General features: G+C 37.7%; 2 protein-coding genes across 2 annotated transcripts in view; one reads left to right on the top strand and one right to left on the bottom strand.

Annotated features, from left to right (window-relative positions):
* Positions 1-26,831, top strand: part of CDC5L (cell division cycle 5 like) — a 47,240-nt gene that overhangs the window by 10,226 nt on the left and 10,183 nt on the right. The window contains exons 6-14 of the mRNA XM_067752794.1: positions 1,938-2,156; positions 3,929-4,073; positions 5,180-5,368; positions 8,534-8,682; positions 10,634-10,796; positions 12,830-12,994; positions 14,227-14,307; positions 15,431-15,673; positions 18,283-18,480. Coding sequence (XP_067608895.1) covers positions 1,938-2,156; positions 3,929-4,073; positions 5,180-5,368; positions 8,534-8,682; positions 10,634-10,796; positions 12,830-12,994; positions 14,227-14,307; positions 15,431-15,673; positions 18,283-18,480 — 1,552 coding nt within the window. The remainder of the gene's footprint in view (positions 1-1,937; positions 2,157-3,928; positions 4,074-5,179; positions 5,369-8,533; positions 8,683-10,633; positions 10,797-12,829; positions 12,995-14,226; positions 14,308-15,430; positions 15,674-18,282; positions 18,481-26,831) is intronic.
* LOC137231925 (large ribosomal subunit protein uL30) lies at positions 25,092-25,914 on the bottom strand. Its single transcript, XM_067752798.1, has one exon. The coding sequence runs from the start codon at positions 25,896-25,898 to the stop codon at positions 25,152-25,154; it is 747 nt and encodes a 248-aa protein (XP_067608899.1). The 5' UTR covers positions 25,899-25,914; the 3' UTR covers positions 25,092-25,151.

The raw sequence follows: 26,831 nt of genomic DNA, 5'->3' as shown, positions 1-26,831 counted from the left end.
ATGAAAGCCAGGGAGCTGGAGGGGAGAGAGAACCCTGTGTTCTTGGCTGCACCAAGTGTGGAGTGGAGTTTCTGTCTCCCTGAGCTGGGACGGGGGAAGAGAAGAGGGAGTGGGTCTTGATTTGAATACTGCAGGCTCTCACTTTTCTTATCCAATTTTTGTAGATTTTCTTGAATAAACGTTTCTTCATTTGCTGTATCTCCTTTATTTAGGATCCCTTCCAGAGACTTAACTTTTTTTTTAAAATAATTTTTGTCAGTTTTGCTGGGGAGTGGGTTTGTGAAATTGCTCCTATATACTGTTTTATAATTTGATTTTTCCCCTCTTTAATATTCTGAATAGCTTTTCTGATCATTGAATCATTAACGTTATAGCATCTTGGGAAAGTACAAAGGAAAAAGTAAAAAATGAAATTCCAGCCTCCTATGATTATCACTGTTACTGTTCGGGTGAACATCCTTCACATCTCCCCATGCACGTATTCACTGATAGAGATGCATATAATTTTACATGTTGCTCCATAACATGTAAACTTTGTAACATTGTTTTAAACAGCAGTGTGTCTTGAGCATCTTTCCACGTCAGAGTAGATTTACAGATTTCTTTCTATTTATCTATCTATCTATAGATTTCTTTCTATTTATCTATCTATCTCTATTTATTTATTTATTATTTTTGGCTGCTTTGGGTCTTTGTTGCCGCGCGTGGGCTTTCTCTAGTTGCGGCGAGCGGGGGCTACTCTTCGTTGCAGTGCGCGGGCTTCTCATTGCAGTGGCTTTTCTTGTTGCAGAGCACGGGCTCTAGGCGTGCGGGCTTCAGTAGTTGTGGTACGTGGGCTCAGTAGTTGTGGCTCGTGGGCTCTAGAGCGCAGGCTCAGTAGTTGTGGTACACGGGCTTAGTTGCTCCGCGGCATGTGGGATCTTCCCAGGCCAGGGCTCGAACCCGTGTCCCCTGCATTGGCAGGTGGATTCTTAACCACTGTGCCACAAGGTAAGGCCCAACAGATTTCTTAAAGGTTATTTAGATGGCCATATAATATCTTATCTTATAGCTGTGTTGTAAATTATTTTAACTAATTTGTTATTGTTGGATGTTTAGGTTGTGTCTGTTTATCTGCTTTTCTGAACAGTGCTTGGTAACCAGTCTTGTAGCTAAGGCCTTGTACATGTCCCTATTTATTTCCTTAGGCTAAGACTGAAGAGTGAAATTGCTGGGTTAAAAATGTAAAAAAGTTAGGGGTATTAATGTGTATTTCCAAATTCTCTTTGGGGAAAGCTATACCACTGTACTTTCTCATTACCATTGTGAGAGACTGTCCACTGTTTGCACCCTTGCCATTAAAACAAAGCAAAAATTGAAGGCTGTTGATTAGATATGTAGAAATGGTACTTGATTTAATTTGTGATTCTTTAATTATTAAAGTACACTCTGTCATTTTAGCTATTTACATTTTTTTCCCTTAGTGAACTGTTTATTTCCTTTTGTTCTTCCTTTCCCTTGGGTACATTTTTAAAAAACTTGCTTAGATTCTTTATATCTAACCATTCCTAATACTAAGTGCAAAATTTTTTCCTGTTATTTGCCTTTTAATATTGTTTTATGATTAAAAAATGGTGCTACAGGGATATAAATTTTAAAATTCAAAGCTGTTGATTGTTTTTTTCACCCTTTATTTAATTTATATTAAGTGAGTATATTCCCATCCAGAGATTGGATACATATTTACTTATAGTTCCTTCTGGCTTTTCTCTTTGCTCTAGTGTATGTGTGTACCTTTAAATCAAAACTGGAATTGATTTTGGTGAACGGTGTGAGGTGAGGATTTAAATAAATATTTCTTCCCCAAGTGACCGGGTAGTTTTCTTAACTCTGATGGGTGATCCATCCTTTCCCAATGGTGTATGATTTTGAAGGTGATTTGTGTTCTCTTTCTTCAGGCGTCTTGCTGCCCTCCAAAAGAGAAGAGAACTTCGAGCAGCTGGCATAGAAATTCAGAAGAAAAGAAAAAAGAAGAGAGGAGTTGATTATAACGCTGAAATCCCATTTGAAAAAAAGCCTGCTCTTGGTTTCTATGATACTTCTGAGGAAAACTACCAGGCTCTTGATGCCGATTTCAGAAAGTTAAGACAACAGGATCTTGATGGGGAGCTGAGATCGTAAGTTGCCTTTCTGTTTTTATAAATGGAAAAGTATAGTAGTAATTTTATGGAGGGCCAAGTATTATCCTGGTCAGAGCCAGATATTTCTTAGTTAGCACAATGTGGTTTACATAATGCTTTTACTTATTTAATGGATTCACCTTTCTGAGAAAACCAGTGACCCTGGCTGTAATGCTTTTAGCACAGAACACTGTTCGAAGCTCTCGAAATGTCAGCGCTTGGCTCTTAGTGAACTGTCTACTCAGAATCACAGTCTTAACATTTACGAAATGTACCTTTGGGAAGAGGTTAGTTATTTTACTAATGGCTTGAAGGAGTCTGTCAAAATCCGGTCTGCTGCTTCTTAGTTTTTTTTCTAGTGAAAATTTTATCTTGTTTTTCTGGGTTTTTTTTGCCTGTGCCATGAGACTTTGTGGAATCTTAGTTCCCTGACTAGGGATCACACCTGGGCCCCGGCGGTGAAAGTGGTGAGTTCTAACCACCGGACCGCCGGGGAATTCTCTCTTGTTTTTCATAAAATGAAATTAAAAGGAAAAACATTACCAATGCATTTTTAAGTCTTTTCACTTAATGGCAATTAGTAGGTATATTTTTAAAATGTCTTACAATACAGAGGATTTTGTTTATTTCTAGGGATTTTTAGAGTTTTTAAATTGTTATATCTGAATGTTGTGGGGAGAACCTTTTAGGATTGTCAGAGATTTTTAGTACTCCCCCAATGGCTTTCCATTTTTGTTGACATGAATTGTTAGTAAACAACAGATGTCAGTCACTGTGAAACAGGATTTTCTTGGATGTACTCCATTGTATTTATTTTTCAAATTAGGACCTTGCTTTAGGTAGCCTCTACAAATAAAGAGATTGAAGAAAAAATAGTCATTTGGAAGGAGTAGACTAGATGGAAGAAGAGGATGACATGCAGAGGGGGAGAAGGCATTCCTGGTCCTTTAAAAGATGGCCTTGAGCCTGGCTTTAGACCTTAACGACTTTTTGGTGTCATTTGTCAGGACTTAGATATCCTTTAAAAAAATTTATGAATTAAAAAAAATCATAGCAAACAATTGAAGAATAGTTTTAAAGGAAAACTTTTAAAACTCACGTTTTAATTCTGTTCCCTTCATTTAATTGTTTCCGTTTTTGTATACTTCATCATTTTCCTATGTGCACACACATATTTTTACATGAACATAGTCACAATATAGGAGTAGTTTTATGTTTTTCTTTTCATGTTATATGTAACATTTTGCTTATCATAGTCTTTATAGCTACATAGGTGTTTATTTTATTTATTTTTTTTTTGTGGTACGCGGGCCTCTCACTGTTGTGGCCTCTCCCGTTGCGGAGCACAGGCTCCGGACGCGCAGGCTCAGCGGCCATGGCTCACGGGCCCAGCCGCTCTGTGGCATGTGGGATCCCCCTGGACCGGGGCACGAACCCGTGTCCCCTGCGTCGGCAGGCGGACTCCCAACCACTGCGCCACCAGGGAAGCCCTATAGTTAACATAGTTTTAATATTTAGTGCTTAAATTACTTAGTATATCTTATTTTCTTAGTAATTCTATTGATATTCTAAGTCTGCATTCCTCTTGAGTATAGTGGGTAGGTAATGGTGTAGGGAACAACTTAATGTATATTGTTTTGTCTTTTTTGTCATAATTTTATTAGGAATGGGATTATTTCGTTCAGAGCATATGACTATTTATATGGCGTTTAATGTTGCTGCCTATATGTAACTTTAAAAAATCTGTTCTCCACCTTGATCCATGACAGTGAAAAAGAAGGACGAGATAGAAAAAAAGACAAGCAGCATTTGAAAAGGAAAAAAGAATCTGATTTACCGTCAGCAATTCTTCAAACTAGTGGTGTTTCTGAATTTACTAAAAAGAGAAGCAAACTAGTACTACCTGCCCCTCAGGTAATCTGATAAAAGCAGGTTTTTCATTGTATGAACTCATATGCTTACCATTTATCCAGCAAATGTTTGCAGGCCTATGTGCCAGGCTTTTGCTGGGTGCTTGGTACCTTTAAGAAATATCAGGCCTTGAACTGCTCATATGATGGTTTAGTAAGTAATTGTCAGCTCTTAGCAATTTTTCAGTAGGCTAGGGCTCCAGACCTCTTTTTTGCAGCTGATAAAGGTGGTATTTGGCCTTGTGGACTTCAGGCCACTTTCTTTTAGGGAATGTTTTGTTGTGTCACACCTCCTTCTCTTTTTGAGACAGTAGCTGTGAAAATCAACATGGGAGTTGTGGAGAAGAGAAAATTCATTCAGCTCATCATAGGCTCTGTTCCTTTGAATTATAGTTGGTCAGAAACATGGGGATTTTGAATAAGCTCTTGTTTTGTTTTGACGAGTACAGCTTTGTAGAATTGGACAGTTAAATGGAGCAGAGGGATGGATTTAGGAGGCTTGAACAGCTTCTTTCTGCAAACGAGTGCCCTGGCTGCATCAGTACAAAATCCTTGGGCATAAACATAAAATAATTTTGTTAGATGCTGTTATTCATAGTAGTTATATTTCTTAAACTGAGATTTTGCCTGTAATTTATTTTTAGTTCTTAGGGTATTTAGTTTGGTAAAATTACAAGGATAACACCTTTTGATCTTCTCAGGGATCTTGTGGCTTTGTGGACTCTGTGTGATATTTTAATTGGTTTTTAGTGCCCACCCTCCCCCTAATTGATAAATGGCTTTGTATAAACACTATTATTTTATGTTCTTGATTTATAAATATTTTGGTTTGAAAGAATTTCAGTATGGAAATACTGAAAAGGAATTTCCGTATCTGCAGCTTGATTCTATGTCACATATGGAATTCTGCCCCCTCCCCCCATTAAATAGGGAAGACTTTTAAAAACTTTATTATGGAAATTTTCAAACCCACAAAAAGTAAAGAGAGTGCTACAACGAGCCCCTGTGTACTCATCACACAGCTTCAGCAATTCATCTTCTGGAATGTGGAAGTTTTAAGTTGTGTTATTCTTGGTTAAAATATTGCTACTGTGATAACTGTGTCTTTAGATTTCAGATGCAGAACTCCAGGAAGTTGTAAAAGTAGGCCAAGCAAGTGAAATTGCACGTCAAACTGCTGAGGAATCTGGCATAACAAACTCGGCTTCCAGTACTCTCTTGTCTGAGTACAATGTCACCAACAACAGCATCGCTTTGAGAACACCACGAACACCAGCTTCCCAGGACAGAATTCTGCAGGTAGGCTTCCATATGGTAGAGTGAGCCTTTCACTTTGTTTATTATCCTTAAAAGTATTATAAAGGATTTGTGTGTTTTAGGGTTTTGTGTGTTTTAGGGTAAGCAGTTTGAAACAGTCCTGAATGCATAGCTGTTAGAGATTTCTGTAGTAGGGAAGCTAAATCCTGTCAGTAAAGCATAGCATTTAAAAATTTCACATTGCCTAGCAGTCCTGGAAAAAAAATCAAACACGTGTAGTCAGTAATTTTTAAAACTTCCTTGTGATTCTGTACTTAGCTTGGCATAGACTGCCTTCAGTACTATTTCCCTCTCTCTCCTTAGCACATAGGGTGTACAGCTGTGTGTGTTCTATTTTTTTTTTTTTTTTTTGCGGTACGCGGGCCTGTCACTACTGTGGCCTCTCCCGTTGCGGAGCACAGGCTCTGGACGTGCAGGCTCAGTGGCCATGGCTCACGGGCCTAGCCGCTCCGCGGCATGTGGGATCTTCCCGGACTAGGGCACGAACTCGTGTCCCCTGCATCAGCAGGCGGACCTCAACCACTGCGCCACCAGGGAAGCCCTGTGTGTTCTTTAGGGTGTCTGCATGCCAGAGAATAGACAAACCTAACGGAATACTACTGAGTCTTTTAGCATTCTTACATCTCAATTTTCTAATAGTCAAATATAATTTGACTACTGATTCAGGAGTCAAATAGTCCTGCAAGGCTTTGTAAGAAAAACAGTGCCCCTCATTGCTTGCTCTCTACAGGTACCAGTGATAGCTCTTTGTTTTTATCACCTTACTACTAAGACACTTGTTACATTTTGGTTTTTCTTCAGTTTTAGGCATTTTTCCACCAAGGATTTGAACATCTGGCTCTCTCACACCTTCTGCCTCTACTGTGCAGACACATGCTTTCCATTTTCCCATCTTCCATTATAGTTAATTATAATTTTGGCTAGCTCCATATTTATGGTTTACCTTATGACTACGTAAACTGCATTCATTCATTACGTAAACTGTGGGTCAAACTGCACTTGACCCACAAAATGCCTTATAATTACTCTACTGTACAGTATTTTGTTTTTCTTTGAATTAATACTTGTTTTATTTAGTCGCTAAATTTTCTGATTACTTAGCACAAATTCAGTTCTGGACTTTATACTAACTGTAAATCTCCTGTAATCTGGTCACATTTTAGGTATTCTTACCTTTTTCAACACTTGAAGTCGTTCCCAGAACTTCTGAATTTTCTAGTCTGGACTGATTACTCTTTAGATCTTGTTACAGCTTGTTCTCTTGCTTTCCCTTCACTGTCACCCTAGAAAGTCCCTTGTGTCTCCTCTTTCTTGGCTCCCATGTCTCTGGCTTTTTTGGTTGACTCCCTTGTTGGTGAAGTGTATCTGTCAGTAGCTTTCTGAGGAAGGTTTCATGGGAGATGGAATTTTTAAGACCTTGAATATCTGTAAATAACTGTCCTCTACCCTCTTATCTGATTGATAGTACAACAGGGTATAGAATTCCAGATTGAAAGAGTTTTTGTTCACAGTTCAGAAGGCAGTGCTCCAGTGTCTTCTGGCTTTCATTGTTGCTATTGATACGTCCTGTGCCATTCAGGTTGTTAATAGGAAACCTGGTTTTTTCTTTCTCTGGAAGCTTATATGATCTTCTCTTTTTCACATGCGTGTTTCTTGATGTGGGTCTATTTTTAACCACTGTGCTAGGTACTTGGTGGGTCTTTTAATTCTATAGACTCATGGCCTTCAATTCTGGGAAGTTATTTTGAAAATTAAAAAATTTCTTCCCTTTCATTAATTTATTTTGCTACTTATTACTCTCTGGTTTTCTGTCTTAATTGACTTTGATTTGATTGCTAGGAGATTTTCTGAATTTTATCTTTTTTTAAAATTTCTACTGTCATATTTTTAATTTCTAAGAGCTCTTTTTTAACTGTGTTCAATTTTTAAATGTCTCATTTAATGAATATCTTTTTATTCCTCTGAGGCTATTAATGATGGTTTTCTTTTGTTTTTACAAGTTTTCTTTTTCCTGCACAGTCTTTTTTTTTTTTTTTTTTGCGGTACGCGGGCCTCTCACTATCACGGCCTCTCTTGTGGAGCACAGGCTCCAGACGTGCAGGCTCAGCAGCTGTGGCTCACGGGCCCAGTTGCTCCGCGGCATGTGGGATCCTCCCAGACCAGGGCTCGAACCCGTGTCCCCTGCACTGGCAGGCACACTCTCAACCACTGCACCACCAGGGAAGCCCCTCAAATATCGTTCGATCTTGTTCTTTGCCTATATCTAGGGAATAAGGGTAGGGCAATTAAAAGCTGACTAGACACTCCTTGGGTGTGGGTAGGACCCCTTGACTCCAGACTTTCCTGTGGGCTGAACTGGCTGGGATGTTTTATTGGGGAGATTTCTTTTTAAATTGTTTTACTTTTAAAATGTATTTATTTATTTATTGAAGTATAGCTGACTTACAATATTGAATAGGTTTCAGGTGTACAACATAGTGGTTTGATATTTTTATAGATTATACTCCATATAAAGTTTCTGTAAAATATTGGCTCTATTCCCTGTGTTATACATTACATCCCTATAACTTATTTATTAGGGAATTCTTATTTATTTATTTATTTATTTGTTGCATTGGTCTTCGTTGCTGCGCGCGGGCTTTCTCTAGTTGCAGCAAGTGGGGGGCTACTCTTCATGGTGGTGCACGGGCTTCTCATTGTGGTGGCTTCTCTTGTTGTGGAGCATGGGCTCTAGGTGCGCGGGCTTCAGTAGTTGTGGCACATGGGGTCAGTAGTTGTGGCTCGCGGGCTCTAGGGCACAGGCTCAGTAGTTGTGGCGCATGGGCTTAGTTGCTCTGCGGCATGTGGGATCTTCCCGGGCCAGGGCTCGAACCCATATCCCCTGCATTGGCAGGCAGATTCTTAACCACTGCACTACCAGGGAAGCCCTATTCCAGAACTTCTGGCATGCTAATGTTAGGTCGACAGAAGGAATGGAAGTATTGAACTCTGCCACAGCTCAGTATTCGTTTTCTCTCTTGGTTTTCATTGAGAAAAATGTATAAGAATTCTGCCTGTTTCAAGATTTGTGTAGTAGGACAAGAAGAGAGGAATTTGCTCTCCTGTCTAAACTGTTAAAACATGCTTCTTTACCTTCTTGTTAATCAGGAAGCCCAAAACCTCATGGCTCTGACCAACGTGGACACCCCATTAAAAGGTGGACTTAACACCCCTTTGCACGAGAGCGACTTCTCAGGTGTGACTCCACAGCGGCAGGTTGTACAGACTCCAAACACAGTTCTTTCTACCCCATTCAGGTATTGTAAATAAATAACTGTTTTCTGCTTTAGAAAAACTTGAATCCGAGGACTTGGACAACATGTTTGCTTTAGAAATGCTGGCAGAGAATGGAAATAAGTGTTTAACTTGCTTTTTAATTTCTCCTCATAGTAGCAAATAACATTATAGTATCCAGGAAATAGTCAAATACCAAATGGAGCTTCTTTTTTTTTTTCAGGGTTTCTGGTGCTATCACCTCGTTTCTGAATACTTTTAATCTGATTTAAAAGAGCAGATCAATCCATTGTTAATGATGATTTGGTGAATTTTATAAAAATTCTAAGCCTTTTTATGTATGTATTACTGTTGCTTTTCCCCCAACATTTTATTATGAAAATTTCTAACATTCAGAGAGGTTGAAAGAATGGTAAAGCAAGCATCCATATACTCACCACCCAGTTCTCCAGTTAATATTTTACAGTGTTTGCTTTAATCACATATCCGTCCATCAATCTATCTTATTTTTAATAATTTCCAAGTTGCAGGTATTAGTCCATTTCACCGTAAATGCTTCCTAGTTGTGTATATCATTAACTAGAGTTCAGTATTTGTTTATACTTCTTTTGTTTTAAGCTACTGTTTTTAAAGAAGAATTTTTAAGATACAAACATTATAGAAGCAATTTGTATTAAAATGGAATTTGAGCTTTTAAGGTTAGAAATATTTAGGGTTTACTTGTAATTTTAAAATATGTCCTCCTACTGGTTGTTAAGTATATGAAGACTGTTATAGTTGCACATGACAACAGGATCAAGAAACATTGGCCCCTAAAACCTTATATAATATTTAATTGCAAGGCTTGCAAGAGAGCCTAATCCCTCTTTCCCCGTGGGTGTCTCATTTCTCAACTAGATTGTAAGCTCATTGAGGGCAGGGACCATGTGTTATATGGTAACACCTCACCTTACCTCTGGGAACAACTCTCTGGCAGCACCACCTGTCTGGAACACAGCCAAGATACAGGAAGTAATCAACCAAAAAAAAAAAAAAAGGCTTTGAACATTTAAACTATAAGGTGCAAAGTCTATGGCTTTTATTCCTAAGAGAGTTTCTTAGACCTAACTCAGAGCTATTCATATTTAGATGTGATTCTAAAAGCCTGGTGTTTGGTTTCCAAACTGTAGAGGGAAGAAGTACTTCAGGTATGCACATCTATGATGATGATGATGATGTGATAGCCAACAGCTACAGGCAGGGAGGAGACAAATGATAAGTTGAAGATACTGAACTCGAAAGGAGTCATTTGGGATCTTGAGTGTGGTGGCCAACCTCTCTGCCCACTGTGTGTTCTCAGCCACCCTGATGTGTCAAGAAAAGGTTGTGGGACTTCCCTGGTGCCACAGTGGTTAAGAATCCGCCTGCCAGTGCAGGGGACATGGATTTGATCCCTGGTCCAGGAAGATCCCACAAGCCGCAGAGCAACTAAGCCCGTGTGCCACAACTACTGAGCCAGCGCTCTAGAGCCCACGAGCCACAACTACTGAGCCCACGTGCCAGAACTACTGAAGCCTGCGTGCCTAGAGCCCGTGCTCTACAACAGGAGAAGCCACCACAACTAGAGGAAGCTCGCACACAGCAACGAAGACCCAATGCAACCAAAAATAAATAAATAAAAATAAATAAATTTATTAAAAAAAAGGTTGAAAAATGTTTGGTGGACCTAGTTATTAATAAGGTAAGAAAATATCAGATGTAATGACTTTATTTGAAGTCATTAAAATAAATATACTGTGTGTAAATACTGAGTTAGCTGAACCAAAGCTTTATTTTAACCTAGAGGTCTAACTAAAAACCAGGTAGGGAGATGGAATTTCTGGAATCTTTATTTCTTTTCTGTTTTCCTTGTAAAATAATTTATGTGAAAAACATTTGAAAGCACGATCCAAATAAAATTGGCACTTTCATTAATTGGAATTTCTGTCTTTATAGAACTCCTTCTCATGGATCTGAAGGGCTGACTCCCCGGAGTGGGACAACTCCCAAACCAGTTATTAATTCCACCCCGGGTAGAACGCCTCTTCGAGACAAGTTAAACATTAATCCGGAGGATGGAATGGCAGACTACAGTGATCCCTCTTATGTGAAGCAGATGGTACATGTCAATTCCCTTTTAGTATTCTTTAAAAAAAATAAAAAAAAAAAATCTCATGGGTACCAAATTAAAATTTGTCCCCTTGTCAGTGCATATCGCATATACCTTAAGATTCTGTACACCTGCGGACACCAGAAAAGCAACATGATTTGTAGGGTTTGAGAAGGGAAATCTTACGGTCTTATTGCTTACTTTTTCTTATTCTTAATATATTTTTCAGAAATGATTATGCTGATAGTAATGCTCCTTATATCTTTTGTGATTTTTAATTTTCATCATTTACTAATTAATACTTTACCTTCTTGAATGGTACATTTAATTTTTTTTCCTAGTTCTGTAAAATGTTTTGAGTTTCGAATGCCTCATAAATTAGATTTTGAACATTGGTTGCTCTGTTTTCATTACACTTTTAGAAGAACAGTCTAGATCTCAAAGCCACGTTAATTTGATGTTTGTTGCTAACCTTAGTGAAGTTTTCTTTTGTATGTTTTGCAAGGTGAATGTAGAAAGCTAATTATACAAGTTATAGTTTTGTTTCTGCTCGTTACTGCTTTCATTACGTCACTGTTGAGTCTTCTTCTTATTTATGCCACAGAAGATCATTGTGAGATTTTTAAAAAAAATGAGTTCCAGTGATGGTCTGCTTCTGGTTTACAAATTAATTCTACCTTCATGTATAGATTTGGTTAGTTGAGAATTTTTTTTAGTGCCCAAATTGATATCAGGTAGTGCCAACTCTGAGTGGCTACATAAGAATTAAACAAATGAAGAATCTAATGTGTGCAAAGCATGGATCTGGACACTTCAGGGAATCTAAAGTTGAGTAAAGATGTCCTTTGTCTTCAAGAAGTTTATGCTCTGGAGAGATTGGCAGTACTAAACCAAGTCCAGAAATAATTGTAATATATGAATAAAATAAGCCCTTTGAGGAAAACCAACATGCTTTGGCTGGCCAGAGAAATAATCACATTTGTTGGGTGGGTACTAGGAAAATCTTCATTGAGGAGGTATGCTCAGAGGAGGGTTGGGGGCTGTCCCAGATGGAGGCCGTTAACATGAGTGAACCTGGAGCATGTTTGCGTCATAGCAGCTCATCTGGTCCTTCCACTTAGCATACGTGTAATGGAGCAGTGGGGAATGAGAGAAGTGAGCTGAGGATGGACTGGGGAAAACTTGGGTACCAGGCACTTTCTCTTGGGAAGTATGAATTGTTTTCTTTGGCTTTCATATTATCTAGTATTTGCATGGAAAAGAAACACACACACAAATTCAGGCATCTTTTCAGGTTAGGTTTTATTAGTCCAAGGACAAATTTACCTTTGAACTTGTTCTTTTCATTTGCTGTTAAATTTCAGAAATCCTTAAATGGAAATCCTAAAGGACTTTTTTTTTTTTTTTTGCTCCTTCAGAGATAATTCTCAGACCTTCTGTTAGATTATCCCAGAGTAAATTTGTTGACCACAAATGAAAGTTTATGAGCTGTCCTTTTTTTTGTTTTAAAGGTTTCATTTTTTTTCCCATAAATTTATTTATTTAATTTATTTATTTTGGCTGCTTTGGGTCTTCGTTACTGCACGCGGGCTTTTCTCTAGTTGCGGTTAGCAGGGGCTACTCTTCGTTGTGGTGCACAGGCTTCTCATTGCAGTGGCTTCTCGTTGCAGAGCACAGGCTCTAGGCGCAGGGGTTTCAGTAGCTGTGGCTTGTGGGCTCTAGAGCGCAGGCTCAGTAGTTGCGGCACACGGGCTTAGTTGCTCTGTGGCATGTGGGATCTTCCCAGACCAGGGCTCGAACACGTGTCCCCTGCATTGGCAGGCGGATTCTTAACGGCTGCGGCACCAGGGAAGCCCTATGGTTGGTCTTAAGGTAGGGAAGAAATGGAGATAGAAATTAAACGAAATCTTGTTTCAACTCTGAAGTTAGGGGTCATTTTTCTAGAATTAAAATTAAGCTAATTACTTTTTAGAAACTCTTACACAATATTAGTTGCATATTTTAATGTATATGAATTGAGAAGGACCAATTTTTTTCTACAGGAAAGAGAATCTCGTGAACACCTCCGTTTAGGGTTGTTGGGCCTTCCTGCCCCTAAGAATGACTTTGAAATTGTTCTACCAGAAAATGCCGAGAAGGAACTGGAAGACCGTGAAATAGATGATACTTACATTGAAGATGCTGCTGATGTGGATGCACGGAAGCAGGTGGGTGATGACTGTTACATGTCTCAAGATCTCTACTTAAAAGTTTTTTCAGTATTAAAAAAAATTACACTGAAGAAAATTACTTACATCATTAATAATATTCGCTCACATAGTTCATAATATACTTAGAATATCTTGATAGGTATTCTTAAAATGTATAATTATATGGATAGCCATTTAAATATCCTCTGTCAAATTCATTATGCTTCTTTAAAATACATATAAGTAGTCTTTTAGACATTGCTTTCACTCTAGCCAAGAAAAGATGTTATTATCAGTCTTAAAAACAAGTACATCTTGGATTGGTTGAGCAAATGGTTTTTCATCAGTGTAAACTAATAAAAAATGTGGCTTTGGATATGTAGCCTGGGTCAGAATAAAATTAGTAACACCTTGTACTAATATATCTTCTAGTTAATTACTTTCTCATTTGTGCATAACAATCAGGTGATGTAAGTAGGATAGGTGTCAGCTTCGTTTTAGAAACGAGGAAACAGGCTCAGGTGAATTAAGTTAACTTTCTCAGGTCTTGTGGCTGGAAACTGGTGAAACTTGAACTAAAACTGAGATCATGTGACCCACTTCAGACATTCTTGCTGCAGTCCATTTCAGGATGGTTTTAGAAATTGAATAATTTCCCGGGGTTGGAGTGAGAATGGCATCAATGGAAATCGTTTTAGAGGGAAACCACGTGAATGTGCTTTTTGGTAGGGAGTAGATAATAATACTTTATGTGTTTAGTTCTCTTAGCTATTTTGAGTTACATTTACTCTCAGAACTGGTTTGAAGTTCTAATGTGTTAACCCACATTATTCATAATTTAAGAATCAGGAAACAGCACATTCATTGGCTGGCTTTTTAAATTAAAAATCAGTAGCTTTTGAGGTGGAAGGGAAAGGTTGTGTTGCAGGAGGGATAATTGGAAGCATCCCCTCTACATTTAGGATTTGATTTAGACAAGAAAAGAATGATTATCTGTTGGAGGGAACTATGTAAATCTGGAGAATGCTCCTGGTAGACGTTGGAAGTTCTTAGTTTCTACTGTAATAGGAGAATGAATAGGCTGATTAATTTTAGTGGCCTTATATTGCCTTTCTACAAACTTAACACAGATTCCTACAGCTTTAGCTCTTGAACATAACATATTCTTATAGACTAAAGTGTTTTCAGCTTTACTGAAATGTGTCAAATACTGTATAGCTGCAAAAATGGTTTTTAAAATAATTTTTTAGGCCATACGAGATGCAGAGCGTGTAAAGGAAATGAAACGAATGCACAAAGCTGTCCAGAAAGATCTGCCAAGACCATCAGAAGTAAGTATTAGAATTTCTGGCTTAGGAAGTTTTAAGTTTCTTTTTATGTGATTGATGTTTTTTATATTATAAAGTCTATAAAACGACATTTCATCTACTTTCTGGAATATAGTAAAGCAGTTACCAGATCCAATCTTTGAAATGCTTCACTGGTACAAATACGAATTTTAAAAATAAATTGATTGATTGATTGATTGGCTGCATTGGGTCTTCGCTGCTGCATGTGGGCTTTCTCTAGCTGCAGCTAGCGGGGGCTACTCTTCGTTGTGGTGCGCCGGCTTCTCATTGTGGTGGCTTCTCTTGTTGCGGAGCATGGGCTCTAGGTGCACGGGCTTCAGTAGTTGTGCTTACAGGCTCTAGAGTACAGGCTCAGGAGTTGTGCATGGGCTTAGTTGCTCTGTGGCCTGTGGGATTTCCCTGGACCAGGGCTCAAACCCGTGTCCCCTACATTGGCAGGCGGATTCTTAACCACTGAGCCACCAGGGAAGTCCCCAAATAAGAATTTTGAAGAAAAAAGGAAAATAATTTCTTTTGAAAATGTAAAACTGCTTTAGGCATACATCGGAGATATTGCAGGTTTGGTTCCAGGCCGCTGTAGTAAAGAGAATGTCATGCAATAAAGCGAGTCACATGAATTGTTTGGTTTCCTTGTGCATGTAAAAGTTATGTTTACACTAAACTGTAGTCTTTTAAGTGTGTAGTAGTAGTGTGTCTAAAAAAAAAGTACGTAACTTATAAAGTACTTGATAGCTAAAAAATGCTAATTATCATCTAAGTTTCTGAGCTTGAGTCGTAATGTTTTTCCAGTAGTAACATTAAAAATCACAGCTCACCATAACAAATAGAATAGTAATGAAAAAGTTTGAAATATTGCAAGAATTACCAAAATGTGACACAGACACAAAATGAGCAAATGCTGTTGGAAAAATGGTGCCAATAGACTTGCTCAACGCAGCGCTGCCACAGCCTTACAGTTTGTAAAAAAACACACTGCCTGCAAATCACAGTAAAGTGAAGCCCAGTCAGATAAGGTGTGCCTGTATTTAATTCATGCTAGTAGAACTAATAACATTAGTATGTTTCAGTGACATGTTTAATAATTGTACTTGTTTTAAAATTTTAGGTAAATGAAACTATTCTAAGACCCTTAAATGTAGAACCACCTCTGACAGATTTACAGAAAAGTGAAGAACTAATCAAAAAAGAAATGATCACAATGCTTCATTATGACCTCCTACATCACCCTTATGAACCATCTGGAAATAAAAAAGGAAAAACTATAGGATTTGGTACCAATAATGCAGAGCACATTGCCTATCTGGAACATAACACTTATGAAAAGTTTTCCAAAGAAGACCTGAAAAAGGTATCATTGAATATTTCTGTCTCAAGACTTAAGTATTTGTTAGATACCATGTATCATGGACAGACATTAACATTTTCCCTTATTGATGTTCATAAGCAACTGAAATATATGGTTAAGAGATAAATATTCATATTAAGTGTTATGCAAAGGACATACCACCCCCCCCACCCCTTCCTGTGTTCAATGGCAGGCCTTTATCAGATGAACACTGGTTGTGATGGCACGGTGTTCTTGTCTCATGGGTGTATGCCTCATTGATAGTTGCTACAGTTGCTATTTTCTGTGTTTAACTCTGCTGTCTCTGAATAGGGTGGAATGCCTTTAATACTTAAACCTCACTTATTTAGAATACTATGAAGAAACAAGAATATATTAAAAATATTTACAGATTCAATCTTTCACCTATTCACAGAAAGGAAATATTCACTGAATTCATTCCCCTGACATGATTTCCCCCTACCCTTTTGGATAAGGAAATAAAGAAATGTTTTCTTGTCTAAAGTCTGTCCTGCCTCTTCCTCCATATGCATTTTATTCTTTCTGCTTTGACAGAGCAAACAGCTGTGATTTTGACTAGAAATCTGTACAGTGGCATAAGATAATAGAGTTAGTTTCATGGTTGGAAGCAGAGTGGTCATTAGCTTAAAAGTCTTTTTTCTTTAGTCTTTCGCCCTGAGGGGCAGAGATGGATTCATCCATTAGAATGGGCTAACTTGGGAGAAAACCGGTAAGGTTCCTTTGTCTGTCTTCTCTCCTGCACTTTCCCTCTCTCCTCTCTTTTTCTTACTTTCTCTTTTTCTTATTGCATACGTGATACATGTTTATTATAGGACTTTTAAAAAGAAGATAGAGAAAGGAAGGAGGGTTTAGATTTGTGTTTGTTTGCCCCTGATTCACGAGTAATTTTGACTTGCTGCCTTTCAGTAAGTACCATGGAAGCTGTCCTCTGTTGAGCGCCTGCACTTTGGCGGCACGTTCAGTCACTGAACCCGGTGAGAATTAGACAATGAACTTGATGCTTGAACAGTTTCCTCTTTTTAGAGTGAAAATATGAGGGGAAGATGGAATTTAGGAAATAAATTTTCCTAAATTTATTGTACATATGGAAACCTGAAATAAAGATCACGTTGTTGCTAATAGAGATTCTATAAGGGACAAATTCTAATAAATATTTTGATAATAATGTAAGTAGTGCTTTGGAATTATTTGAAACGATTACACAGTAGTTTAAATATCCTCCCATATTTTATTTATCTATCTATAGTCCTCTTTGTTCCGAAGAATTTGAAGCAGCTATTTACTTAGCAGATTCTTTAGGGATGGTTTAAGTAGAACTTAGCTGTACTCTCTCCTAGTTATTATAAGAGGTGAATTTGTAAATTTTTACTGTGTACAGTTTCAGAGTGAAATACCATTTCTCTGATGGTACAGTGCCCGATTTTCATGAAGTGTGTTAAAATTGGTTTGTTTCCATTATTTCCCCTAAGAGGTATTGTTTAAAAGTATCCATTCTTTATCTTCTAGAGACTTGATTTTCCATTTTTTTGTTTACATTTTTTCATATGCTGGTTATTTATCTTGACTTTATGTATTTTGGCCTGTGTTTATTTTCTGATGTTCCTGGAGTGATTGAAAGCTTTCTATAAAGCACAAAAAGTAATTGTCAGTTTTTCATGAGCCATGAAGCAAAGGGCTGGAAAAAGTTCATGTGGTATGTTCATGGAGTCTGTGTGTCTGGTGTTGGGCTGGCTCTTTGTGTATACTGTGTCACTTAATTCTCATAACAAACATGTTAGGTACTATCTCCACTCTACAGATGAGAAATGGGCTCACAGAAGTTCAGCAAGTTCAGATAGCGACTTAAATGCTAAATCTGTGATTGGAGCCCAGGCTTGTCCAACTCCATCCCCATTCTGTCATCTTAAACCGTATCTTTTCTACTGAACAGAAGCTGGTCTGTGATCCATCATTATTTGATTTGTGCCTCCAGTCTTATTCTCTGACAATGGCAGGGGCATTCTTTCAGATGAGAAAAAAGGCAGGTGTCAAAAAAACGCCTACTTCCGCTTCACCATACTGGGAAGTCCAGAGTATAGCGGGGGATGGTAGAGAGGGAGGAGCACCCGCACGCGTTGGTGCCCAAGCATTGGCTTGGGTGTGACCTTGCCTTGTCCGCTTACTAGTGTTGTATTTTTGAACAAGTGGTTTAACCTCGCTAAGCCTTAGTTTCATCAGCTTTGAAGTGAGGTTAACGTTGACTGCTTTGTAAGGGTGGTGTGCTGTTTGGAGATAAAGTAGGTAAAACTTTTCAGTTCAGTTCCTGGCACATAGTAGGTATCTGAGAAATGGTAGCTGCTATTATAATGAATGAAGGCAAAGGATGTTTACATTATCAGGGATGATACAGGGATGCTTGGCTTTTCAGATCAACCTGCATTGACTTCTAGGCTTCTTAATTAATTTTGCTTAGGTATTATAACCCCCTTCCAAAACAAACAGTTAACCAGAGCTCATTGTCTTTGCCCAGAGGAGTAAAAACTAGTCTTTTATTTCTGCTGATGGCAGGTATCTCTAGTACTCAAGCTTATTGTTATTATTATTGTGAACAGGCCCAGGATGTTCTGGTACAGGAGATGGAAGTGGTAAAACAAGGTATGAGCCACGGAGAACTCTCAAGTGAAGCTTATAACCAGGTGTGGGAAGAATGCTACAGTCAAGTTTTATATCTTCCTGGGCAGAGCCGCTACACACGGGCCAACCTAGCTAGCAAAAAGGACAGAATTGAGTCACTGGAAAAGAGGCTTGAGGTTGGTATCCTTTTAAAATTCTAATTTAAATGTACTTTGATTGAAATAATGAACCAGATAATACCACTGGAGACGACTTCAGAAAAATAGATCTAAGGTAATTGTTTTCGAATTTCTTGAGAAAAACTACACTGAAGTGTTTGATCTTCCTTGGCCTTCTTCATTGGGTTTTCAGAGCTGCTGGCCTTTGTGATGAAGAGTGCCCTCCAAGTTGACCACAGGTCAATCAGAACCTTTTAGATGTGGGGGCAAAGAGCCAAGAAGTGAACACTGGTCACTCAGAAGAGTGCAGAGCAGTGCTACAAGAGCAATGCAGTTTTCTCTAGGGGGGCTCTCAGTGTACCAGGGAGCTTTCTTTCTGTAGCCAGAAGGGCACACTTACGGAACTTTGGTACCTTTCTGCTCATCCTCGGATTCCTGTCAGTTTGTTACAGAGAGAGCACTGAGCTGGATTATCCAGACAATGGCTTCTGTGATTTTTTCATGTCTATGAAAATGTTGAAACATACTAGATGGGAGTTTCATGGCATGTGGTTTCTTAATATAGTCTGCATGTTTTGAATTCCAGAATCTGTGTATGCATTTTGCCAATGGTATGTAAATTGTGGTTCACAGACCGCTAGGCTGCCTTGTGAATTCTTAATGGTGGTCTTCAGGGATGTTTCTGAGGCCAGGATATCTTGGGATGGGAAGGAGAAAAGGGTGCTTCAGGCAATCAAAGTGGCCTCAAATTCCGCTTATGTGATTACCAGTTTCTCTGCAGAAAGTAGATTTGGAAATATTTTTATTTGGGGTTAAAATAAAAAAATAGTAAAATCACTTAGGGGTGTTTGGGGCTGTGTGGGGCTAGGGAAATGAACTGGAAAAAGCGATATCCTGTTAAAATTAACATTTTTGATTTTACCTTCAAGGTCACATGTATAGACACTAATGGTAATGCCTGTGCACATCTTTTATCATTTAGTGGGAAATCAGACTTTCTGAAGTAATTCTCATCTTGGGTGAAATTTTAGCAATCCAGTGCTGCTGGTTACTCTAGCTGTGTTACTAACTTCCAGCAGGGTGTGCTGTTGCTCTGTGTTTTAATTCACAGGGAAACTAAAAAAGAACATCAGTGGTTAAATTTAAGTTATATTTTCTGTTATGTAGGCTTCATTTCTTATAAGTGGTAGTTAGCAGTGTAATTCTGATCTAAGGTCAGCATCATAATTGATTGGAAAGCTATTTGGAAAGCTTCCTGTAACACTTATACATAAATACTTAGGTCTCTCACTTAGTTTGAAAATCTCATTTGAGGTGGGTAAACTCTTTCTTCCTCAAGTGGTAAGGACATTTTGTGCTGTTTAAAATATAAAAAAAAGTTTTTCCCTAAATCTCATTTACTTTGTTGAGGCCCTAGCTTTCATGACAGCAAATAAATGTGTCACAAAGTGAGTGGTGCCATAAAGTACAGTAATTTTTATTTCTGTGTTGAATTGGTCTTGTGAGTTTTGAAGGGAAAAATACAGAGAGAACCACTGCTGTTCTTTTGGAGATTTATTTGGGTCGTTTATGAGCAACCATTAAAAACATGTGGTTCTCTTTGTTCAGTTCAGTACCAGGAACTGAAATCTTCTGTTGAACTATTTTTGCTGAAGGATTGGTGATTTTGGAAGAATATTCATAAAACAGTCTGAAGTAATTTTTCTTTTCTTGACTCCTGGATAACTTGCTTTAATGTTTACCCAACTAGTTACTTTTAAAGAACATGTAATCAAATCCTTTAATTTAGTAAACTATGCTTATTTCAAATGAAAGTTCATTAAGTCTTTAAAAAGAAGAAAAGAGACTCAAAAACCCAAATAAACAAATCCCCCATTTTATTTGTATTCATTCCCTAATTCAGAACTAGGTTTGTCTTAGCTTATTTTAGTTTTTGAAGACACAATTCTCCTGGTTTGAAATACATAAATATTTTATTTCAATTGTGGTAATTCTTTCATCATTTCAGTTGATTGCTAAATTATAAACATTATTCAAAGTTTGTTGTGGGGAAGGAACTCCAGTTGTATTATATAAACTAAAGGCTGTACTTAAATTATCCTTCCACTCTTAGGTTCAGGGAGATATGCCTTGCTGTGCAAGCACAGTACACCATGGCTGCCAGTGTGTTTGAGTTTTGCTGCCATGAACTCTGGAACAGTGAATCTAAATTATGGCCCTATCGCAGCATATCAAGCAAGATGAAATCCAGCTTTGTCGTGGTTGGTGTCTCCTAAATGGATTTAAAAAATACGCCCCGAGGTTTATATTGTAGCTAGTCTTCGAGCCATTACTCCTGATTAATATTTGAAACTTAGAACTTAACCGAAAATCCTTAAGATACTCATTTAAAACTAGTAGAACCATCTCAGATTTTATGTAGAATGTTGTGAGTGGTACAAGGAGTCTGTTAAATAAATAGAATCAGTGTAGTTGCAGGTCAGAAGTAAGTGGGAAAGACTTCTGAATTGTAACCAAGTCCATGTATTTTATTCTGCTTAGGAGGTAGAATTAATTTCAGGACCTTACCAGACATTTGTGTGTAAAATAAGGCAGCAGTTGCAAACAGAAATGACACCTAATATCAGAAAAGGAAAAGTTATAAAAACATAGCATGTTGAGGCCATTTAAATATGGCGGCAAAAAGCCCTGTTATTTGAATAGCTTTGAGGGTGTTATGGGTATATGGTAGGGGGGTAGAGTGATTGCTCTTTATAGTGATACCGCAGTTAATAAGAAAAGCTTAATTTCTGTTCAGTGTTATGTTTTTAAAAAACAGAAAAAGAGGGATGGCTATAACTGTAGAAAAATTTTCATCAAGTGGTTAAAAGTAAAAAGCTTTAGTACTTTATTTAATCACACATTTAGTGAATGTTACTGAGCATCTACTCTGTGCCAGCCCCTGTGCTAGGCCCTGGGGATATAGCAGGGAACGAGGCAGATGAGCTCTGTGCTCTTGTGGACTTCACGTTAAGCGTTTTCCAGATAAATGGAGAAGAACCTCATTTTCCGATGCCAGATAAATGAGTCATTACTGTATTTGGGAAGTGCAAATAGAATTTGAAGTGTTCTAATTTGTTTCCACTTAAAGTGGAAATAGGAAATTGTCTGAAGACATAATTATTTTGAGTGAAATAATTTCCAGTAGGTGCAAAAGTGAAATGAGAGGTCTGAATTTAGGCCTGCCATTAAATTTAATAGTATTTGAAATAGTATCTAAACGGCTGTGTTGAGGAAGTTTGGCTGAAAAGTAGATTTTGTCATGTTAGCTGTAAAAATGGAAAGGCTTTCCTTAGAGGTGGAAACTAGGTCCAGAGGTAATACTTCTCCCTGTATTTTACTGGCACAGTCAATTTAGTCAAGAAATACTATGTAACGTTGACTTCTTGGAAATAAAGTAACTTAAAGAACACAGATAACACATTTAAAATCCTTCTCAGTGTATTTGTAGAACTCTTTTGGGGACCCCTGACTTTACTGAATGGTTATATTTCAGCAAAATTGGCTGCACAATGGCTCTCATTTTCTCAGTGATTTTCATTATAAAGTTAGATATTTTTACACAGGAAAAAAATTCCCTTAATACTTTAAAGAGTGAAAACTTAGGGTAAGGATTAAGTTGGTGGGCAGTTCGGGGTGGAGGGATTATATGTTGTATCTCAGCAGGTTTGCGCTTATGTTCCCTTGTGGGTGAGTGTATGTGTGTGGGGGGGTGGATGCTGTGGCAGGAGACAAGTCCCCAGTACTCTGGAACGCTCTCATCCTTAAGTTCTGCCCTCTGCCATGACCCTTAAAGGCATTAACAGATTTCTTGGTTGTTTCTAGCAAGAACTCTGGGAGCTGGACCAGAGATCTCCTGTGATACAACCATGTTGCTTTTGTTATGCCTCAACGTCGAGTTGAATTTGTTTCGTGCAGTTTTTGAGTTTCATTTCCTAACTTAGGCAAATGTAAAATGCTCTCGGCATTGCTTTATTGATACATTACTGTCCTTGGAGATGTGTTCAGTAAGGTTTTGCCTTATTGCTTAGCTTGCTTTTCAAGGATGCAGTCTGATGGTTGCTAACTGATAGATGCTGACAATAATCACTGAATTGGACCTGCATCTCATCAATACAGAGATGGTTCACTGCTAAAACTTAATGCTAGTGAACAGTATAGAGATTAAAGGAGAGTCGCTCGTGGTCTCTTGTTTGCAAACATTTCGGTGGCTGAACCACATCTTTACTGCTATAGGATCATATTGTGGAATGATGGACTAGGAAGTGGAGCTGCCATTAACTATATTTATTTTAGGTATCCTGAAACCTGTTTTTCTAGTGGTATAAGGTTATATTCTGGGTCCCCAAGCAAGAATTTCAGTAAGGGATGCTCTTAATGTTTCTGAACCTCAGTGTAACAGACTTTAACTGAAGACAGTATTGGAGACCCAAGGATAATGTGTTTACTTTGGAATTACTTAAGCTTAGTAACCTTAACAAACTTAGTGAGTTTGAAAGTAACAATTACACTTTTATAAGTCCCATACAGCCCCCTTTTGTAATGACCCGAGGAAACACTTATGGTTCCACTGATTCATCTCCTGGGGACCATCAGTTTTCCATTGGTCTCTGGCCAGTCTTTTTTAGACAGTTTCTCTTCTATGCATTTAAAAAATAACATTTGTAGGCTTTTTTTCTTTCTAAAAATAATAACTGTACTTTGTAGAGAATTTTAAATAAAAAAAATAAAGAGAAAAGCCTACCATTCAAATGTAATCACCTTAAACATCTTGCGGTGTGTGTACGTATAAGATTAAATATGATAGAAAAAGATGAATATATGAACATCTACACATATCTATGTGTGAGTGAAAGATGGAAGGCCTTTAAAACTAAATTGGGATCATTTAATAGTATAATATTGTAAGTATCATTCAAAAAAAGAATCACTTGCTCTCTTTTAAAGTCTGTTGCAAAGGATTAGCTTTGGTGAAATCTGTAAATAATTATTCTAGTTATATTCTGCCCAACTTCTTAAAGAGTTGTTAAATAACCTTTTTTGCCCATAAAAATTTCTGAGATGTTTGTTTTCCTATAGTTTTATAGCTTGTTATGAATAAAAGAATTAGGAATTAAAAAATATAAGCGGGGGAAATGCTTTTCTCCAGTGTCAAACAAAATTCTTACAAGTGGCCTACGTTCAGGTTAATGTCTAAATCAGGGAAGGAATGATGGGCAGATTCATTAATTGAGATCTTGTTTATGTGTGTCTAGAATAATTTGTTTTTCAGTGAACTGTCTGGTGACATTAAGCCATTTAGCCCCACAGCTTGACTTTCTTCAGGCATGTTTGCATTTCAGGGGCTGAGGCAGGGAGGACATCTGGTTTATTAGCTGTGGTGTAGCCTAATGTGTTGGACTTTCAAGTGGGACACAACTGCATAGCTTCATCTCTTAGTGACTCTGTGGCCTAGAGCAAGTTACTTAACCTCTCTGGGTCTCAAATTTTCTTACCTGTAAAATTTGGGTGTGTAATAGTTTTTTAGTCTCATGGAAATGAGAGTTTGAGAGAATGTAAGATTAAATGAGATACTGTGTGCCTGGCAGTTGGCAAGTTTTAGTGAATAGGAGTTCTCTCCCATTTTTCTGAGGTTCATATCATTCTTAGTGTTAGCTAAATTAGATTAAATTGATATTTATCAAGTTATTCACCTTGAATAACAGGCTGGGTAAGTTTTCTGTTCTCTGAATTTTGATGAATGTCTGAAATATGAGACATGGGTCAATTTTAGGAGAGAGGTTTGAGTAATACTTAAAGGCTCAGATTTTGTTTAATATAAATGAATTTTACATAATTGTGCATTTTAACATTTCATATGTACATTTTGGTATGTTGAAGTAGTTGACATACTTATAAATTTTAATGTCTCCATTATGTTTCATTGTACTGATGTTTCATGGTTTGTGGTGTATGGTCTTAACAAAATAGTTATCCTTTAGAGTAGATATTGAATTTGAATTTTAAAAAACCTTTTATTATGGGAATTGTCAAATACACGCCAAAGTCGACTGGTGTAATGAGTCCTCACGTGTTATCACCCAGCTGTGACAGCCACTCTTATTTCATGTTATTCTCCCTCTCCCACTATTTGAAACAAATTCCAGACATCATATTGTAAAACAGAATTATGATGCATGAAATTCGTCAACTTGGTCCCCCTGCACATTTGTATTAGATCTATCCTCATTCATCCCCTCTTGAACTTTATGCTTTCATTTTGGATGTAGTCAGCTTTAATTATACCAAGTGTTGTCCTGCTTTAAAATCCTAGTAGTTATAGTGAACTTCATTTAAGATTATTGGAAATTTTGTGCTGATACATATTTAAGCACAAACTTCCATTATAATCATATTTGGGAGACTTGTCTGGTGACACGTGAACAGAGTATTTAATCCTAATTCCATTATTAACTTCGTTAGATGTTTTAAGAAGACTTTAAAGTATATCATCTCTAAGTGCAGTTAAGGATTTGAAAAAAATGATTTTGACAACTTTTGGTAAATCAGCTATAAATGCAGTGGTTTGAAAATCATTTTTTTTTTTTCAATTTGAGAGCAGTCACTGTTTATTAACTGACCGGATTACAAAAATAATCATGGTAGATACCTTAGTTCATCCTTCTTATAAGTCTGTTGATCTGGTCTTCCCTGTTGCCAGCATCTCCACCTTCTACAAAATGGGTAGTCTTTTTCTTCATTCCACCTCGTGGAGAAGACAATTTGAAGGGCCACAGGAAGTTGTTTGCTTCTTTGAAACGTTTTCCAACAGTATAGATCTCATGAATCAGATCCTCCATGCAGATAATACCGTATTTGCCAAGAGATCGAGCAATCAACACGTTATCCGTCAGGGCAATTCTCTTCTTGTTGATTTTGCCATAACCACGCTTGTAGATCAATTCATTTACTGACTTCAGGTTTGGGTACCCCCATGCAATGTATGGTTCCACAATTCTCAGCATGTTAATTGAAGCCTTGTTGAGCTTCACAAAGGTGCCATTGAAAATCTGACGGAGGCGAAGAAGCTGCAACACCTTTCGAACCTTTGGGCTCACACCATTGATACCTCTGATCCTGATGACAAATGCCAATTTGGGTTCCGCGGGTACGTAGAAGTTGCCAGCTTTTCTTGCCATCCTAGCCATTCGAATCTCAGTTCTGTACATCTGCCGGTACTCCTTGTGATAGTGCTTAGCTTTTTCATAGATGAGCTTCCTCCTTGCCTTTCGAAGCATCTTCTGGGCAAATTTCTTTCTCAGGCGCTTGATCCTAAGCTCTGCGAAATTCTTTCGCTTTTTCTTAAGGGTTTCTGGCACAGCAGGAACCTTCTTTTTCTTCTCCTCAGCACCTTCCATGGTTCCAGCCGGGAAAGAGAGCATGAAAATCATTTTTTGGAAGAACTGTTGGTAAATCAGCTGTAAGAGGCAGTGCAAGCTCCTTAAGCCTGTTTTGTACAAAATAAGTTGTCCCGCAGGGCAGTTGCTAATGCTTAATTGTAGTTTTTAAAAGGGCTTAGAAATATTAATCTGGTTAAACGTGAGTCTGGTTCTTCTCAATTCTGCATATTTTAAACAATAAGTTTTTATACTCTGTTGGACTTTAATGTTGTTTCTGTGTATGAATGTGGGGCGGGGCAGTTGGGGCTGATTGAAGGTAGTTCTGTTCCATACATGCATGTGCGTTTCGTGCTTGAGATTTATTGGCTAGGAAAAGGCCAGACGTTATAGGTTAGTTTTTTTCCTCCTAAAATGTATCGAGCAGTCATAGGTTGAGCATTTTACGAAGTTCTGTGTGCAGATATCTTCCTTTACGTTTTAACGATCAGATGGCCGATGTAAGATAAGTAAGCTAAAATTGAATATTAAAAGCTGTATTCCATTTCTTCTTTATATTTTTATACTAACTTATATAGCTATTTGATTTTTTTCTGCACTTTAATTTTTTGGTATAATCTATTTCCATATTTGCTTGGAATCTTAGCACAGTATTTGAGCCAGAAGATGTTAATAAAGCTTGAGCTAAATGAAATAAAATTGTTGGCATTAATAAAATTGTTGACATTAGCAACTTTGCAGTTTTAAAATCTTTGGTGTTTTGGGAATAATAAATGACTCAACTGTGTGAGGTGAGGTAACTCCCAGATAAATGTGCCTTGATGACTAATTAAACACTTTCTGAGCGTATTATGCTGTTATACCAAATTGGAAATTGGATTTCCATGGAGTGCAGTGTATAGCTAACTGAATTATCTTAACCAATAAAAATGATAATTTGTATGACTAATTTTA

The sequence above is a fragment of the Pseudorca crassidens genome, chromosome 10, assembly GCF_039906515.1.
Source record: "Pseudorca crassidens isolate mPseCra1 chromosome 10, mPseCra1.hap1, whole genome shotgun sequence".
NCBI classification, from domain to species: Eukaryota; Metazoa; Chordata; class Mammalia; order Artiodactyla; family Delphinidae; genus Pseudorca; species Pseudorca crassidens.
Note: the sequence above shows the minus strand (reverse complement) of the source record. Positions and strands in the feature narration are given on the sequence as shown.

Excerpts from the sequence above, each read along its gene's own strand:
- LOC137231925 (XM_067752798.1), bottom strand. The coding sequence starts at position 25,898 with ATGGAAGGTGCTGAGGAGAAGAAAAAGAAGGTTCCTGCTGTGCCAGAA.